General features: G+C 50.5%; 3 protein-coding genes across 3 annotated transcripts in view; 1 reads left to right on the top strand and 2 right to left on the bottom strand.

Annotated features, from left to right (window-relative positions):
* LOC100226816 (uncharacterized) overlaps positions 1 to 19,386 on the bottom strand; it is a 1,189,242-nt gene that overhangs the window by 564,645 nt on the left and 605,211 nt on the right. The window lies entirely within an intron of this gene.
* LOC121469068 (uncharacterized) overlaps positions 1 to 19,386 on the top strand; it is a 662,903-nt gene that overhangs the window by 105,073 nt on the left and 538,444 nt on the right. Inside the window, exon 5 of the mRNA XM_072919760.1 lies at positions 15,039 to 15,413. Within this exon, the coding sequence (XP_072775861.1) occupies positions 15,039 to 15,413 (375 nt within the window). The remainder of the gene's footprint in view (positions 1 to 15,038; positions 15,414 to 19,386) is intronic.
* Positions 3,917 to 4,849, bottom strand: LOC140680960 (olfactory receptor 14C36-like). The gene has a single exon (XM_072919849.1). It carries the CDS (start codon positions 4,847 to 4,849, stop codon positions 3,917 to 3,919), a length of 933 nt encoding a protein of 310 aa, XP_072775950.1.

The raw sequence follows: 19,386 nt of genomic DNA on the forward strand, positions 1-19,386 counted from the left end.
TCAAAAACACTTCCTCCATATCCCCACCCCACCATTTCCCTCATCCAAGCCCTGGCACTCAGAGCAGCTGAGGAATGGATCCACATCCAGGGGCATCCCCAGAACTGGAGACTTTTGCCCGGCCATTTACATCTCTTTATTGATTATCTGGACAAGGGGATAGAGGGCAGCCTTGGTCAGTTCCCAGGTGACACCAAGCTGGTGGGAGTGTGGCTGAGCTGGGGGGCAGGAAGCTCTGCAGAGGGCAGCAACAAAACTTCTACACTGGAATTAGGAAGGGCAGACTTTGGCCTTTTTAGGATTCTGATTTGGGGAGTACTGAATCAGGTACTGATATTTTAAACAAAAGCTGCCCTTAAAAAGAAGGGGTTTAGGAAGGATGAACATATTTCAAGAAAGCTGTCTTAATGGGGAAGGAGCTGCCTATCCCAGTGTGGCAAAAGATGAGCTAGTGATGAAAATTACTGTCCTGGCTGCCCATACGGTTTTCCTGGGAACTCAGAGGAAAAAAGGAGTGGCAACACAGGAAGTGTTTTACAATGCCCTTAGGCTATGCAGAAAGACAATTAGAGAGGTGAAAGCTCAAATAGAACTTAACCTGTTGATTTCTGTAAAAAAGTTTTACATAAAATTTTGTAGCAAAGGCAGGGAGAAGGAGAATCTCTATTCTTTATTGGATGCAGTGAACTGGGAACACAGGGAACTAAAGATAAAGTAACTAAAGAGAAGGAAAAGGCTAAACGATTTTACACCTTGTTTGTCTCAATTTTCAACAAGTACACAGGTTGTCCTCAGGACAAGTGTTCTGAGCTGGCAGATGGGGACAGGGAGCAGCACAGCCCCCTGTGATCCAGGAGGAAGCAGCTGGTGATGAGCTGAAGCACTCAGATTCTCACAGGTGTATAGGATGGAATCTAGCCTAGGGGGATGAGGGTGTGGGTGGATGAGCTCCCCAAGCTGCTCTCCATCATTTACCATCAGTCCTGGCTCACCAGGGAGGTCCCAGAGGACTGGAGGTGCCAATGTGAGCCCATCCCCAGGAAGGGCTGGAAGGAGGATCTGGGGAGCTCCAGGCCTGTCAGGCTGAGCACGGTGCCTGGCAAGGTTATGGAACAGATCACCTTGAGTGCCACCCCAGGGCACCCACAGGAGGGCTGAGGGGTCAGAGCCAGCCAGCGTGGATTTCAATATCTACACTGATGATCTGGATGAGGGGACTGAGTCCAGCATCATCAAATTTGCAGATGACACCTAACTGGGTGTGAGTATGGATCTGCTGGAGGGTAGGAGGGCTCTACATGGAGACCTGGACAGGCTGGATCCAACAAGGTGAGGTTTTACAAGGCCAAGTGACACTGCACTGAACCAGGAGGTCAGTGTTACTCTCTGGGGCTTCGTGGACAACAAAGACCACTATGACATGAGGGCACCTTGTATAACCAAGAGGCCATTGTGACAATGCAAGTATTTCTTGAATGAAGGAAGCAATTTTGGGAATGGAGTGCTCCTTGGGACCAAGAGGCCATTGTGACACCGTGGAACCGAGGAGACCATTGCTGCACTGTGACACCTCCTGGAACCAAGGATCCACTGTGACACTGCAGGGCCCTGGGGGACCAAGGGGCCACTGTGACACTGCAGGGCCCAAGGATCCAAGGGACTTTGTGACACCAAGGGGTCCCATGGAACCAAAGGGACATTGTGACACTGGGAGGCCTCATGGAATCATGGAGACCATTGGGACACTCTGGGGCCTCATGGAACCCTGGTGACACCAAGCTGGCTGGGAATGTTGATCTGCTGGAGGGTAGGAGGACTCTGCAGAGGTCCCAAACCCAACAAGGTGAGGTTTAACAAGTCCAAGTGCCGGGTCCTGCACTTTGGCCACAACAACCCCTGCAGCGCTACAGGCTGGGGACAGAGTGGCTGGACAGCAGCCAGGCAGAAAGGGGCCAGGAGGGACAAATGGACAGCAGGCTGGACATGAGCCAGCAGTGTGCTCAGGTGGCCAAGAAGGCCAATGGCTCCTGGCCTGGATCAGGAATGGTGTGGCCAGCAGGACCAGGGCAGTGATTCTTCCTGTGTGTTCAGCACTGGTTGGGCAGCACCTCGAGTGCTGTGTCCAGTTCTTGGCCACCAATTAAGTAAGGACATGGAGGGGTGGAGAATGTCCAGAGAAGGGCAACAAGACTAGTGAGGTGTGTGGAGCACAATTCCTGTGAGGAGCAGCTGAGGGAGCTGGGGTTGTTTATCCAGGAGAAGAGAAGGTTCAGGGGAGACAAGGCAGTGTCAGGGCACAGGTTGGACTTGATGATCTCCAAGGTCTTTTCCAACCTTGCTGATTCTGTGATTCTCTGAATCCACCCTTGGAGCAGTTGCAGGAGGAGCCCTGGGCCTCCTCCTCAGAAGATGCATCGACCCAGGTCCCTCAGCTTCTCCTCACAGCCCCAAAGCCCATCCTGTCAGTCCTGCAGAGCCTCTGCAGCTCCTTGCCCAGAACAGGGAGCCCCACAGCCAGACACAGCAGCCCAGATGTGCCCCCCTGGCCTGGGGTGCCTCTGACAACGGAGCAGCAGGGAGAACTGCAGGAGCCTGTAGACAATTCCTGAAGCACTTGTAGGATTATCCTGCTCCCTAAAAGAGGTTCTGGTGCCAATTTGGGAACTGGAGGCCAGAGAGGAAAGAGCAAACAGGGATGGGCAGCTTGCAGGAGAGGGAAAAGGGGCGGGCAGCAGGAAGAAATCTGTAGCAGGGGGAATAAAGAAAGCAAAAGTGAAGCCAAGGAAATGCTCAGGGCAGTTTGGGGGTGGCTGCCAGGCAGCCCTGGCTCTGAGCAGCAGCGTCTGCAGTGGGACAGGGAACTCCCAGCTGATGGGAACAAACTTTCTGGCTGACTGCAGAGGCCAGGACAAAGCTGAGTGGTTTCCCTGGCATCCCCCAGCCCTTCCTGGCCCCAGGGGCTGATGGCATTTGTGCTCCCTCAGGTTCATGTCCCCACAGCAGCAGCATGGGGGTGCTCCTGCCTGCTGTGTGAAATGCAAACAGGGGCTGCTGAGCCAGTGCTGCCGTGTCTGTGCCTGCAAGGATGCAGCACCTCTGTGAGCTGGGGGAGAGGCCAGGGCTGCAGAGGGGGGATGTTGTTGGCAGCTCCATGAGGACGCTCTGGGACGCTGCCCTGGGCTGTCCAGTGCACTGGGGATGGATCAGCCCCTGCTCTGCTGCTCCTTCCCGTCTCCCCCAGGGCCCTTGCAGAGCACCAGCCGTGCTGTTTGCCCCCAGCCTGCCCACGGCCAGCCTGGGGCTGCTCACGGGGGTTTTCTGTGCTGAGCACTGGCCTGGCCGTTTTCTTGAGAGAGCCTGGGCAAGGAGCCTGGAGCCCCCAGGGCCTGGCCTGAGGCGTCAGCGCTGCCCCAGCAGTGGCCATGGCCTGTCCCTGCTGCAGCCCTGGCACTGCCACCCCCAGGACTGTGCCCGGCCCCGAGAGCACTCAGGCCCTGCAGCAACACCAGGGCCACCAGGGCAGCGGGGCAGGGCCACGGGAGCAGCACTGGCAGCACCAAGTGCTGCTGCTCCTGGGCACAGCTGCTGTGCCAGCACTGATCTGCCCCAGCTCTGCACACAGACATTGCTGCTGCAGCTCCAGAGAAGGCAACAAAAGGGCATCTCTGCAGAAAACTTGGCTGGGACATCCTTTAGTTTCTTGAAAGGCACCAAGAACACTGCCCCTCATTTACACAGTTTGTGGCCACAGGAAAAGTGGAGAGAAACAAAACGATAAATGGCACAAGGAATGACATTTCTTTGTGAACCATATGAAAAAAAACTAAAAGATTGAAAAAGAACCTTTGCATGAAACCAACAAGAAGTATCAAAGATGACTTTTATTACATGTGATTTAGATAAATTGTTCAGCACTTTAATGTCCCTGAAAGCATCCAGTCATCAGTCTCCTCACTGCAGCCTTGAGCTCCTGGTTCCTCAGGCTGTAGATGAGGGGGTTCAGGGCTGGAGGTACCACCGAGTACAGAACTGACAGGGCCAGATCCAGGGATGGGGAGGACATCGAGGGGGGCTTCAGGTGAGCAAACATAATAGTACTAAGGAACAAGGAGACCACGGCCAGGTGAGGGAGGCAGGTGGAAAAGGCTTTGTGCTGTCCCTGCTCAGAGGGGATCCTCAGCACAGCCCTGAAGATCTGCACATAGGAGAAAACAATGAACACAAAACAACCAGATACCAAACAGGCACTAATAGCAAGAAGCCCCAGTTCCCTGAGATAGGAATTGGAGCAGGAGATCTTGAGGATCTGTGGGATTTCACAGAAGAACTGGCCCAGGGCATTGCCCTGGCACAGGGGCAGAGAAAATGTATTGGCCGTGTGCAGCAGAGCATTGAGAAAGGCACTGGCCCAGGCAGCTGCTGCCATGTGGGCACAAGCTCTGCTGCCCAGGAGGGTCCCGTAGTGCAGGGGTTTGCAGATGGACACGTAGCGGTCGTAGCACATGATGGTCAGGAGGAAATACTCTGATCCAAGAAAGAAGGAAACCAGAAAAACCTGAGCAGCACATCCTGTGTAGGAGATGGTGCTGGTGTCCCAGAGGGAATTGTGCATGGCTTTGGGGACAGTGGTGCAGATGGAGCCCAGGTCGCTGAGGGCCAGGTTGAGCAGGAAGAAGAACATGGGCGTGTGCAGGTGGTGGCCGCAGGCTACGGCGCTGATGATGAGGCCGTTGCCCAGGAGGGCAGCCAGGGAGATGCCCAGGAAGAGGCAGAAGTGCAGGAGCTGCAGCTGCCGCGTGTCTGCCAGTGCCAGCAGGAGGAAGTGGCTGATGGAGCTGCTGTTGGACATTTGCTGTGGCTGCACATGGGCACCTGTTCATGGAGAAAGGACAGTGAAGAGATAGAGGAGATACCTGTAACGAAATCAAAGACATTTCCCATACACCCTCCTCTGTGACACATGTGGACATTGTCTTTAGGGTTTTTGATGTTTGGGGTCTTCTTTATAAGCTCCCCCTTATCTCTGATGGTGTTCCTGGATATCAGAAATGCTCAGCATTTCTGCTGCCCTGCGGTAGAACAGAGTGAGTTGTCTGATGCAAAATTATGAGCAGAGATTGGGGGAAGAAGGTCTGTTACCTCATTCTGTTTGGAGTTTCTCTGGGCTTTCACTTATCTCAAGTGGAGGATGTTTACACTCGCAAGTTCTCTGTTAAGCTCACCAGGTACTGCTGTGAGCAGATGGATCCACCACAGCTCAGCTCCACATTTGGAGCCAAGGACTCACCTTGCTCATTTCACCAACCCAGCAGCATTTTCAGTGTCAGAACACATCTGCATTTCCCCATCAATCCTATAACTCAGAGATGCTTTGGACAGGTTTGCACCCTGCATTGAAGCTCCCAGCTTGGACTGAAATCTCAGGGAGACTTCCAAGTGTCCTTCTGATGGCACTGGATGAAGGGAGATGCAGCTCCTTCCCTGGCTGCACTGCCAGCATTGCCCAGAGCCGGGCACTGGGGACAGCTGTGTCACCCTGAGCCAGCTGTGCCCCCTGCCAGAGCCCCCAGTGCCGGGCAGCTGCTCCCAGCCCTGTGCTCTGCAGAGGGAACTGGGCCCGGGGCTGCAGAGCTGCCCCACGGCTCTGCTGCAGCTCTGCCTGCACAGGAGGGGCTGCACGCCTTGGAGCCCCGGCCCTGAGGGCAGAGGCTTGGCTGGGGGACAGGAAGGAGGGGGCTTGTGCAGAGGGAGGGGCTGCACTGGAGGGACTCCTCTGGACATCTCTAAACTCTCCCTGCCAAAGCATTTCTGGCTTTTGTTTTCTCTCCTTCCCTGATCTTCTCTCTGCTTCCTGGAGATTTTCCTCCTGCAGGTGTTTCCCTGTGCCTGATCTCTCCCTGCCAGCACTCCCAGACCCCAAATCTCTGTGCACTCTCCTTGGCCTGACAGAACCCTGCCTGTTTGCAGGGCACTGGCTGGGGGCAGGTTCTGTTTGCAGCTTGGAGCAAGGACAGCTCAGACTGAGCCTGATGGCTCCAGCAAAGGTGGTGCTGATGCTGTCCATGGGCAGAGTGGCTGAAAGAACATTAGGGATCTCCTGTGAGCACTAAAACTAACAGTTCAGATGTCTCAGGCACTTGTCAAAATTCATAACCAACCTTTAACATTTATCCCTCCCTCCCTGTCATTCTCCAGTAGAAGGAAACTGAACACAAAATATCTGGAAATCTCATTTTTATCAAATCCTTGTCTTGGAAGTATTTTATGACCGGTGAGAACCCTTCAGTATTTCAGAGCTTCATCAAAATTTCACCTCCCCTGCACCAGAAATGCTCAGAGTGGTACTCACAGGGTCTGTGGGTATTGGGATGTTCCAGCTTTAGGAGATCACTGCAGGAGCTGCAGCTGCATTGTCCTGCAGCCAGAGGTTCCTGTGCCAAGGGCTGGCAGTGATTCTGCCCCAGGCACTTCTCAGCCCCTTCCCAGCCCTGACTGATTGAAGCTCTCTGTGCCTCTGTGCTGTGCCCGGGCTGGCTGCAGGCAGTGCCCCAGCCCTGCTGGGCTGGGAGAAGAGCTGCTCAGCAAGAGAAATGTGCTTTTGAAGCTCTCCTTGGTTACCAGGATCACCCTCTGTGCCAGGAGCCCGGCCCAGCTCAGCAGCACAGACACAGCACAAGGACTTTAATGACCCTCTGGGGCTTTGGGCTCAGCCCTGAACATCAGGCCCTGAGAGGGAGCTGCAGAAACCTCTCCAGAACTCCAAGTCAGAATCCAACTCCAAAGTTCCTTGGACTTTTAATGGGTCCCACTGAGGGACACGACTGAGAAAGTGTCCCCAGGCCCCAGGCAGAGCAGAGAACTGGAGGCACTGATGACACGTGGGCACAAAGAGAAGCCAAGTCTTGGTGCCCTGGGGCACAGCAGGGTCTGTGCCACCAAGGGCTGTGAGGAGACACCTTGTCCTGAGGCCCTGGGGCCTCCTGGCACAGCCCCAGCCAGGCTGGGCACTGTCACCCCCTGGTCCTGCCCTCAGCATCCCCCCCTAGCCCACATCCCAGTGGCCTCAAGGATCTGCTGGAAGGAGTCCCTGGGGAGCCTTGGTCAGGAATGGCCCTGGGGGCTCCTTCATGCTCCCAGGGACTGCAGGTTTTTCAAAGGACTTTGGGCTTTGCTTTTGCCTTGCAGTCTCTGAGAGGTTTGTGCAATCCTGGCCTCCAATTATCTGCTGTAATTAGTCCCTGGAGAGACTTTGTCGATAACAACACTCAGTGGGGCTCATTAATGCTTCAAGGTACTTCAGTTATTTTAAGGTACTTGTTGTTTCCCTTTTAAACCAGACTCTGTGTGAGGTTTGTGCAATCATGGCCCCAATTATCTGCTTTAATGAGTCCCTTGAGAGCTTTGTACTGACACTCAGTGGAGCTCATTAATACTTTTAGATACTCAACTTTTTTCAGGTACTTTGGATTTTCCTTTGCACACTGAGAGTTTTTTGTGCCATTTTGAATCTCTGAGAGGATTTTGTGCCATTTTGGTCTCCAGTTCTCTCCTCCAAAGAGTCCATAAGGAGCCTTTGTTGGGGATGGACCTCAGTGGGACCCATTAATGCATTGAGACATTTTGGGTTTTTGCTCTTGATTTTAACTCCTGGAAAGTTTTGTGCAATCTCCTCTCAGGTCCTGAGGTTCCAGGGCTCAGCTCCAAATGCACCACAGGGCTCATTAGGATCAAGCAAGTCCTAACAAACCATGGCTCTGCCTTGATTTCCCTCTGCTCTCGTGCAGTTCATCAGGAAGTTTCTGTAGTGGTTTTGGTTCACCATTTTGAGATTTCTTGGGCAATGCATCAATTAGTGTGGTGGGTTCAGTGTTGTCTAATTACCAGTGCACTCACTAGAATATACTTACTCATTTCCTGCTGTGAGGTAGGATAAGGAGAAAGGGAAAGTGGGATCAAAACTTTAAAAGAGCATAAATAAAAGTTTATTAGCAGTAACTAAAAGAAAGAGTAATAAGAATCAGCACAAAACTTTCAGAACACTCTTCTTCTCGCCACAACTTTTTCTTCCTTATTGACAATGTAAGGAGACAAACCCTAAAATTTCAGCCAGTTTACCACCTCTAGAATAGTCTTGCTTCACTTCACTTAGGGTGAGGAGTCTCTTTTTCTTGCTATGGAGACTTCTTCATAAGGAAACAGTTCTCTTGTGGTTCTCAAGTTCCATGAATAGCAGCCACTCGGAAAAAGTGAAATAGTGAAATCCCTGCCATTTTTTCACAGCTTTTTCCACAGCTGTGTTTATGGGCCATGTCAGCTTATGGGGTATTAGTTTAAAGATGAGTTGTTCAAGACCAGAGGTTCTCTTCAACTGCTTCTGAAATCATCTCTGGGAACAGAGGTCTTCTTCTCTCCCTGAGGGCACAGGGTCTCATCACTCTGCTCTCTTTCTCTGTTCAAACTTCTCATGGGATCTCAACTACTTCAACATTTGCTTACTTTAGCATGGAGGCCTTTGCTGAAACAAGTCATCTCCCCATAATTTTCAATGCCTTATAGGGAAAAAGAGAGTCTGATGTATCAATTACATCCTTCTCCATATTTTTATCAGAGTATTTAATCCCCAGCATCAAGGCATCTCCTCATCCCTCCCATCTGGGACTCAACTTCCTCTTCACTGACCTCGGTGTCTTCATGTTGCTCCTCTGTGTGCCTGCCCTGTGTCCTTTTCTCTCACTGGAGGGAGGATGGCAGCACTGCCAGAGTCAATATCTGCTGGGGGCTGCAGATGGTTACGTGACCCCAGCAGGACTCAGTGGCCAATTCTAATTTTGGCCATGGTTCCTGGACATGAGGACCAGTTCTTTTCCATAGGAATGGAGGAATATTGCCCCAGTGTTTCAGGGGGAGACAAGAGGTGACCACCAGAGGACAAGGCCAGCCAAAGCTGCCCGATTTTTTTCAGGGAAATACACTTGAATATAGGAAATTTTTAAGGCAGAGTGTCACTTTTGGCAATGGGCATCTGAAATGAAGGACGGTTCTTTTCCATACAAAGCAGAGCACTGAGCCCCAGTGCTCCACGAGCTGATGAGAGGCAGCCCATGACATCCCAACATCAGCCAGACCTGTCAGGTGGCCCCTGGGAGGCCAAGCCAGCCAGACCTGGTCCATGTTCCCTCGCTTCCATGGGGCCCCTCAGTGTCCCAATGGTCCCTTGCTTCCAGGAGGCCCTGAGGTGTCACAATGCCCCCTTGGTGACACCAGGCCCTGCAGGGTCCCAATGGTCTCCATGGTTCCATCAGGCCCCACAGAGTCATAATGGTCTCTGGGTCCATGAAGCCCCGCGGTGTCACCATGGCCCCTTGGTTCCATGGGCTCCAGTGGTGCCACAATGATCCCCTTGGTTCCATGAGGTGCCCACAGTGTCACAGTGATCTCCATGGGAAGGAAAGAACCGAGCCCCAGTGTGCCAGGGGCAGCCACCAGAGGCCAAGGCCAGCCAGACTTGATGGTACTGGCAGATTTTGCCTGGGAGCAATCCTTCAATGTACTGAGTTTTAGAGTTGGAATCCCAATTTCAGACAAGGACATCCGGAGGAGCAGGACGGTTCTTTTCCAAAGGAAGGAAAGGATGGAACACCAGTGTTTTAGGGGCAGATAAATGGCGGCCACCAGAGGCCTAAGCCAGCCAGACGTCTCTGTCCTGGCATCATTTTTCTGGGAGCTATCCTTGTATTTAGGGAATTTGGGAGGCAGATCCCAAATTTTGGCCATGGGTGCCTGGTTGAGATGGATGCTTTTTAAGCAAGAAAAGCACATGGACCCAGTGTCTGAAAGGCAGATGAGAGGTGGCCCCTGGGTGGCCAAGGCAGCCAGACCTGTTCCTGTTGGCAAGTTTCATCAGGGAACAATCTTTGCATATAAGAAAATTTGGGGAAGGAATCCCAGTTTTGGCCATAGGCCCCTGGAGAAGAAGGACAGTTCTCGCCCATAGGATGACAAAGCAAAGAGTCAATTGTGACCCTGGGGTCCCACGTAACCAAGGGGCCATGGTGACACAGCAGGGCCACGTGGATCCAGTGGTCCATTGTGACACTGTGGATCCAAGGAGACCATGGAGACACCCCCAGAACCTCATGGAACCAAGGGGTCCATGGTGACCCAGCGGGGCTGCAAGGAGCCAATGGTCCATGGTGACACTGCCCATCCAAGGAGGCCATTTGGACACTGCGGAAGCTCATGGAGCGAGGTGGCCATTGTGACACTGAAGAACTTCATGACACCAAATATCCATGGGGACACAGCAGGGCATCATGGATCCCAGGAACCGCTGTTGGCAGTGCGGAAACTCCTGGAACCAGGGGCCGTTGTGGCACTGCATCACCAACACAGCTGCTGCACCTTGTCCCCTGCCCTGCACAGCTCCTTGGGAGGCACGGCAGGAGCAGCACCCTGGGAGCCTCGGGAATGCCCCTCTGGGATCCATGGCACACACTCCCAGGGGCTGGAATTCCAGTTCCCAGCCAGGAAAAGATTTCCCTGCCCTTGAAGGAAAAGCTCTTATGGAAGAGCCAAAAGCCAAGTGGAGCAAGATCTTACAGTGACATTTTACTGCCAGCCTTCATAACTTCACCCATGGTTGTCATAGCTCATGGATTGGGAATTAATTCAGGGCAGGGCCTGTGGTGGGAGCTGCCCTGGGTCAATGGAGACACTGAGAGAGAAACAGAGCAGGCAAAGAGAGGCAAGAGAGAAAGGAGGTGTTTTGGTTTGGAATTACACATATCTGCAAAGGAAGGCAGGAGCCTCTCCTTAAATGGAAAAATGCCAACTCTTTATTTCACAATTGTTATAAATTTGAAATTAAGGGGGACTCTCCAGTAAAAATATGGGAGCAGGAATAACAGCTCTTTATTAGGGAAGAAAATGAAAATATGAACAATGCAGTGAACCAAAACAACACTGAGAGAGCCAGAATACAACCTGACACTCTGTTGGACAGGGTGTTGGCCGCAGTCCAATTGGAATGGTGGCTGCAGTCCTCCTGCAGTGTCAGGTGTGGCTCTGTTGGAGAAGTGATCCTGTAGAAAAGGGTGTCTTCTTCTGAAGAGGAAGAGGCAGCTGTTCCTCTGAGAAATCCAGCCCAGAAAAAGCTGTGTTGGTGGGCCAGAATCTCAAGACTAGATGCAGGTAGGAATGCTTGGCTCCTCCCTCTGGGCAGAGCATCTCACAGTGGGATGTTATAGTTCTTATCAGTCATGCAGTGATATTCAATAGCCCATTATCAGCAGATGTCTGCCCTGAGGGAGGACTGATTGTGGAAGAGATAAGGAAAAACTGCCCACTTAACACAGGACAACTGCCATACAGATGGCAAATAGAACACATCTTGCTTTTCAGTGTCGTGGTTTGACACGGAAAAAGAATTTTTATAGAAAGAAAAGTTAATTTGGACATTGACCAATTAAAGGTAGACACGCCTCTGAGAACACAGAGGGGTTGAAAGTAAAATTCTTAGGAGAACTTGCTCTCTTGGGTTTTAGTTAGCAGTTAGTGCAAGACTCTCTCCTGCCTCGCTACGAGCTGGGTGGGGGAGGGGAGAAGCTATGTGGCCTTCAGAAATAAGCCTAAAGGTAGAGGGGCTGGAACCCGGGCTGGCCCCCTGCAGATGGAAGGGTGGAGAAAAGCTAAGATGTCTCCCAAGAGAAAATAGGGGGGACTGTTAGTCCCAAAAATGAAAAACTAAACTGTTGTTTTTTCCCCTCTTGGCAGGGCATCCTTAAAAAGAAAAATCCTAAAAGCAGTCTGTCCATCCATGCATTGGTAGTGAGAGCACTGTGCATAGAAAGGAGAGGGTCACCACTAGCAAACTTTTTTTTCCTCCGGGCGGTGCCATGTAGTAACATGAAAGCACAGGATGTGGCAGCTGTGTTTCTTGGGGGGTCTGTAGCACAAGAGAGACTCCTCTCTCCCTGCAAATAGACTAGGTATTAGTTATCTAGAGGGTAAAAACCTGATTGGGGTCCAAATTGTCTCTCACTATAGTTTATTAAAGTTAAGTAGTGAGAAGAAGAACGCTTTAGAAAGTTTTCATTTTGAATTTTGTGTTTTCTTTTTTCTTTCCCCCCCCCCCCTTTTATAGTAGCATAGTCGTAGTAATTTAATAAAGTTTTTTTCTTATTATTAAGCTTAAGCCTGCTTTGCTCTGCTCTCGATCGCATTTCACAGCATTCAGTTAAAAAATTGCATTTTCATAGGAAACACTAGCATTGTGCCAATGTCAAACCATAACATTCAGTCTGGGACAGGAGGGCACAAACAAAATCAGCTGAGAAGGCGGCACTCTGAAAAGCAAACCAGAACTGACAGAAAATGAATAAGACATAAATCAATAATTCTGATAGTTTTATTAATTATAAAAATAAATCAGCCCCACACAATCCTGATCCCACAACCTCAAATTTGGATCTTACTTCTCCCAGTCACCTCCCAACCCCATCTCACCCTAGAGGCTGTGGAATTGAGTAATTTTGGCATGGGACTGAGGTGGGAACCAGCCATTTTGAGGTGGGATTGAGCAATTTTGGGGTAAGATTGAGGGGTTTCAAGTGGGAGTGAATCATTTTGAAGTGACAGAGCAATCCACCTTGGCATTTGGAGTGCAAAGATATGGAGAATACTACCAGATATCCCCCAAGAACCCACAAATCCTCCAGAATATGTTCCCAAACCATAAATTCCACCTCAAATACCTGTTAAATGGTGGGACTTTTGATATCCCTGGTCAATACTCTTTTTAGTCATTTTTCAGGTGTTTTTAAGTGATTAAGATATATCAGAAGAAAATTAGGGCCAAACCAAAACCAGAGGGCCCTTGAGCATCCCCTGGGCACTGGACAAAACAAACTCAGCAGAAATTAAACTTAACCCTCCATAAAATGCCTTGAGGAAGATTTGCTCTTCCCACAAGTCACTTGTGATGGAAACGCAAACAAATCCCAAACGTTACTAAGCCAACAACAAGCAATTCTGTGGCAATTCCAAATTTCACCAGTTCCAGCACAGCTCCAACTCAGATGCTGGCAGGTTCCAAAAAAAGAAAAATGGAAATTTGGCCCGATACAGATTATTAAAAGGAAGGGAAAGCTCTGTGTAGCTGTCACAAAGGTGACAGGGACGAAGAAAATACTGATTCTCATATTTGGAAAAGCCCCCAAGCCTGTGAATTCAGGAGTTACTTCGGAATTTAGCTACTTGAGTTGGGCTTCTTGTAGGACTTTAGTAGCATTGTGTTCCTCACTGTGTGGTGAATGGTCCTTGTCAGTCTCGCTGGTATCATTTGGTCCCTTTACTCCAGTGATTTTAACAAACATTTCAGGGAAGGACAAGAAAATATTTTCTTTACACTGGCCACCCACAACAGCCATTTTCCTCATAAGTTCTCCCAAAAGTTGCTCAGAGGAAGCTGCATCCAAGTTTCCAAGAGTTCCTCCAGAAAGAGGCAGAACCTCCTCATAGGAGGGACCCATGCTGACTTGGGGTCAGACAGCAGTGCCCTGAACTCACAGTGCAAAATAATGTCTCAATCTGGCTAAAAAAATTGTTAGAGAGATGCCTCTGCCCCATTTAAGGTGCTAACGAGACCAAATCCAATGTGGATTTTATTGAACAGTAAATATGAGGTAGAGAGAGACATGGAAAGAAAGATAAAATTGAGAGAAAGTAAGGGAGTGACAGGGACAGAGATCTCCCTCGGGGCGGGGCAAGTGTGACATTGTCCCCTGTGTGCGTGGCCTTCCCAGGGTGGGGGTTTTACACCTGAGCCAGTTTGGGTAAGGGGGGTGGTGTTCACCCCCCACCCCGAGCAGGGATTGCCTCACTGTTTCAGGTTACAGTGTCAGATGTAACCAAAAGTGTTTTCAGTCACCATCTCCATAAACTGTTATCAACAGGTGGGGCAGTGTTCTTTATCTCTTCCATGGCTCAGCCCTGATAACGCCCTCCAGGGGCCATCTGCTGTTAATGGGCCATTGAGTGTCACTGCAGGGCTGATAAAATTACATCATCCCATTGTGGGATGCTCCGCCCAGGGGGAGGAGCCAAGCATTCCTACCTGGATATAATCTCACCCTTGCAACACCAAGACCACCTTGCCTACTGGATTCCCAGAGGACAAGAGCTCCATAAGAGCCACTGGACCTTCAGAGGAAGACCAGACCCTTCTACAGGATCACCGCTTTGACAGAATCACGTTCATCACTCCAGCCGGACTGCAGTTACCATTTCATCAGACTGCTACCACCACCCTGACCAACGGGGTGTCAGGGTATATCCTGACTCTGTCCGATTAAGCCAGTGTTTCTGTATCATTGCCTTGATCTTAATTTTCTTCCTCAATTGTCATTCTGGTTTAGACTCTCCCCCTGGTTTGCCTTCAAACCGGTACAAAACTCACTGTGCTCATCCCTTGTTTTCCTCCCAAAACAGAATTTCCCATACCCAAATCTTCACGAAATGGAGGAGGAGGCTGTGAGGAAGAGGAAGGAGCCCTGGGACATCCAGGCAGGTGAGGAGGAAGTCAGTGCCCCTTTCCCCCTCTCTCCTGCTCCATCTCCCAGCCCAGCACAGCCCCCGGCTGCAGGACAGCCCTGCTGCTGGTGCCCTCCTGCCGGGGACGCACTGGGGGGATCTCCTTGCCCTTCCCTCTGGCACGGAGGCAAATCCCATCCTCTCCTTGTCCTTCCTCCCCCTGAAAAGGAGCTGAGGATGGAGACCAGGGAAGATAAATACCCGTGGGAGAACCTTGTGGAAGAGGCCATTTTGACCGACTCCACAGTGCAGGAATCCAACAGGGAGGTAAATCCCCAGCGACTTCACAGGAGGAGGGGCTGCAAACCCAGCCCAGGGTGCTCTGAGGAGTTAAGACCCACCCTGTGCCAGGAAGGTGGGCAGAACTTCAGACAGAGCTCGGAGCTGGTGGTGTCTGAGAAGCTTCACGATGGGGAGAAGCCCTACAAGTGCTTGGAGTGTGGGAAGAGCTTCAGGCGGAGCAACAACCTGATCCGCCACCAGATGATCCACACCAGGGAATGGGCCTATGAGTGTGGGGAGTGTGGGAAGGGCTTCGGCTGGAGCTCCGACCTCATCATCCACCAACGCATCCACACTGGGGAGAGGCCCTACGAGTGTCCCGAGTGTCAGAAGAGGTTTCACAGCAGCTCTGATCTCCTCAAACACCAGCGGATTCACACGGATGAGAGGCCATTCCGCTGCCCCGACTGCAGGAAGGGCTTCAAGCACAACTCCACCCTTGTCAGGCACCGGCGCATCCACACCGGCGAGAGGCCCTACGAGTGTCCCCAGTGTGGGAAGAGCTTCACCCAGAGCTCTGACTTGACCAAACACCAACGGAGGCACCGGTAAGGGAAACCCTGGGATTTCCCAGAGTGTGGGAAGAGCTTCGTGCTCTGCTCCAGCTCCATCCCCCGCTGGAGAACCCACATTGGGCACAGCCCTGGTGACCCACATTCCCTGTGATCCATGTTGGGAACACACCTGGCTGCTTCTCCTTTTGCTTTGGCCCTAATTTTCCTCTGATTAATCTTTATTCATTAAACACAGCCAAAACAGGGTTAAATTAAAGCAATTGATCAAAAATATCTGAAGTGCCACCATTTCACAGGCGTTTGAGGGGGAATTTAGGATCTGGGTTGATTTCCCCTGTTGCTAAGAGGCAGGAATTTGATCTCACCCTTTTTTGTTGCCAATAATTCCTCCCTTGACCCAAACCCCAACTGCACCCCTGGGATACCCTATACAAACCCCACAGCCCTGCTTTTGCCCTGTCTTTCGGGGGTAAGAAATGGATTCTGGAGCTTTGTTAAACCAAGACCCGTCTCATTTGTTCCTGTCGCCGGCAGCTGCACCCTCCCTGAACATTGTGAACTCAACTTCTGGAGGATTTGTGGGTTCTGGGGTGATTTTAGGCAGTGTTCTCCATCTCTTTGCATTTCAAAAGCCAAGAGGGATGGATCTGTCACCACAAAACCACTCAATCCCACTGAAAACAATGGAATTTTAACCTATGAAGGCACAATCCCACCTCAAATTGCCTGTTCCCACCTCAAAAAAATTCAATCCCACACAAAGCTCACTCAATTCCACAGCTGCCACGGTGAGATGGGGTTGGGAGGAGATTGGGAGAAGTGGGATCTCAGTTTGGAGCAGTGGGATGGGTATTGTGTGGGGCTGGGTGGCTGGGATGTATTTGATAGCAAATAAAACGTTCAGAGTTAGTGATTTCTGTGCCATTCATTTTCAGTCAATTGTGTTTGCAGAGTGGCTCCTTCTAAGCTGATTAAATTCCTATAAAAATCCCTTTTTTAAAATCATCTAACCCAAACAATCCAAAAACCAATATCCAAATAAAACCACCCATCTGCAATTAAGTTCTTCAAAAATAATTTAATTTTTTTAGCGTACTTAAGGATGTTAATAAAGTGTAATTATTTGCTTAAAATGTATGACAAATTATAGTGGTGTGGTTTTTTTGTGTTTAGTAAATTTGCGATAGGAATTGTTTTACTAAGGTGTGTTAGATTGTATCTCAGATTTTTCTGTATTTTTTATCTGAAGTCTATTAGATAATGAGTTAAAACTTTCAAAAGGTATTTCTTGGTATATAATTTATTTATTTATATTTATTGGTAATGTTACATTAATAGTTATTGTTGTTTTGGGTTAAATCATTATTGGAGTATTGTAAGTAAGAGTTGAAATACTTATATTTCAGTTATTTTATATTTAATTTTAATTATAAGTTATTGATTTATAATTTTATTATAATTTGTTGAGAGGATAGGAAGGAAATTCAAAGTCAGGAACATTTTTTACTGGCCAGGAACGGGAATTCCAGACCCTGGGAGTGTGTTGTGGTTTAACACAGAAGGAGATGGTCAAGCCAGTCAGTGATTGGGGTTGGATATTGTCACTTGGGGTGACCAATTGAGGCTGGACACGCCTCTGAGATCACAGAGGGGTTAAAAGCAGAATTCCCAGGAGAACTCGCTCTCTTTGGTTCCAGTCAGGGTGCAGTGCAGCCTCTCCCCTGCCCGGCCCGTGGCTGGCTGGGGCAGGGGAAGCCCCACGGCCTGACTGAGGTAAGGCCGAAGGGTGCAGGGGCTGGAACCGGGCTGGCTCCCTGCAGATGAAGGGTGGAGGAAAATCTGGGATGTCTGCGTCCCCCCCGCCAGAGTCTCTGTGGAGAGAGAGAAAGAGACAGCAAGAGCGGGGCGGGGGAGTGGGAGGTGCCCAGTGTGGGAGCTGGAGGTCTGGGCAAAGAGCCTGGCCAGCTGGCCAGGGAATTTGGACTTTTAACCCCTTCTTGGATGATGACAGCTTTGTCAAATATTATTCCTCCTCGATTTGAAAGAGAAGAAATGAGACAGTCTGGGGCCTGAGATGTAAGAAGGAGAAATTCTAGGTGGGAGGAGATGATAGAGTGGTTTTTGGCTAGACTTCCTCTTGTTATCCATAGACTGAACCAATTTTCTCCTCCGAGAGAGAGACTGTATTTTAAGAGGATGCATGGTGAGGCAAGAGACCTGTTTCAGCAGCTGAGAAAAAGACAGGAGTGGAGTGAATAGAGAAGAGTTGAGGAGGGTTGTGGTGATGCCCCCTGTCTTCAGAGAAGAAGAAGAGAAGATCTCTGTTCTTGGACCCTCTGCCCCAGGCGAAAATGGGGCGGGACTGCGGTCCCAAAAATGAAAAACTGAACTGTTGCTTTTTTTTTTTTGTTTTCCTTCTTGGCAGAGCATCCTTGAAAAGAAAAATCCTTAGAGCAGTCTGGCCATGGAGCAGTCTGTCCATGCATGGTGGTGAGAGCACTGTGACATGGAAAGGAGAGTGTCACACTGGCAGATTCTCTCCAGGCGGTGCCATGTGTGACATGAAAACACAAGAGGTGGCAGCTGTGTTTCCTGGGGGTCTATGGCACAGGAGAGACTCCTCTCTCCCTCGATGGACTGAGTATTGATCCTCTGAGGGTGGGAACATGAACATGATTCAGAGTCCAAGTTGTGTCTCACTGTGGTTTGTTGGAATTGGGGGGAGAGAGAAGGAGTGTTTTGGAAGGTTTTAATTTTGGATTTAATTTTTTTTTCCTTGCTTTTTCATTTTATAGTAGTAGTAGTTAATAAAGTTTTTCCTTTTTTATTGAGCTTGGGCCTACTCTGCTCTGTTCCTGATTGCATTTCACAGCAATCATTTGTGGGGTTGCATTTTCATGGGGGCACTGGCATTGTGCCAGTGTCAAACCATGACACAGGGGCCACCTGACAGGTCTGGCTGATCGTGGAACATTGAGGGCTGCCTCTCATCAGCCCCTGGAGAAGTGAGGCTCTGTGCTTTCCTTCCTATGGAAAAGAACCATCCATTTTTCCAGGTGTCCACAGCCAAAATTTATACTCCCCCTGAAAAATTCCCTATATGCAAGGGTTCTCCCAGACAAAAGCTGCCAGGACAGAGAGCTCTGGCTGGCCTTGGCCTCTGGTGGTCACCCCTCATCTCAAGGAAGCCTTGAGGAAAATATTTGAACAGGTTTGGCTGCTGGAACATCAATGAGTCTCTCATCCTCTGAAAAATTCAGATGTTCTTCTGATAAAATGTGTATTTTTTTTCTCATTGTGCATTATGTGTGAAATATAATTTTCAGCAAAAAAATATTACTCTGATCACTCTCCCAGTGTTATCTGACACAAACCACCTCATCTACATATGGATCCAGGTCACCTGTATAAACAAACACAATAAGGAATCCACCAGGAATTATTTGTCTCTGCTCCCACCTGTCACATCTCCTCTGGAGCTGGAGGTGCAGCCCCAGCACTTGGGAGGGCTCAGGGGGTCACAAGCTCAGCTCCCACACAGAGAACATGCGGACCCTGGGGTGCTTTTCTTGGCCCCTGCCCGCTCCGCCAGGCTGAGATGGACACTGATGGTTCCTGTGCCAGGCTCTCCCAGCCCAGCCCAGCTCCCTGCAAGCTCTGCCAGCTGCCCTGAGCTCTGGGCAGCACCAAGGGCCTCTCCCCAGCACAGCCCAGCCGGCTCTGGCCCCACAGCTCTGCTCAGGCCCGGCTGCTCTGGGCACTGCCCCACGGCCTCAGCCCCTGCCAAGGGCACAGCAGCAGCTGCAGCTCAGCCAGGACTCAGCCCCACCATGGGGGAACGGGCCTGGCCAAGGCCAAAGGAGCTCCCTGGCTGCCCTGCTCCCCTCTGGCTGAGGTGCTGAGAGCTCTGCAGCCCCTCCTGCCATCCCATCTGCCCAGGCCAGCACAAGAGCCCCGGCCTTGGGGCCCTGCAGAGCTGCTCCAGCTCCAGGCCCAGGGC

This window comes from Taeniopygia guttata, chromosome 30 (genome assembly GCF_048771995.1).
Source record: "Taeniopygia guttata chromosome 30, bTaeGut7.mat, whole genome shotgun sequence".
NCBI lineage: Eukaryota > Metazoa > Chordata > Aves > Passeriformes > Estrildidae > Taeniopygia > Taeniopygia guttata.

Excerpts from the sequence above, each read along its gene's own strand:
- LOC140680960 (XM_072919849.1), bottom strand. The coding sequence starts at position 4,849 with ATGTCCAACAGCAGCTCCATCAGCCACTTCCTCCTGCTGGCACTGGCA.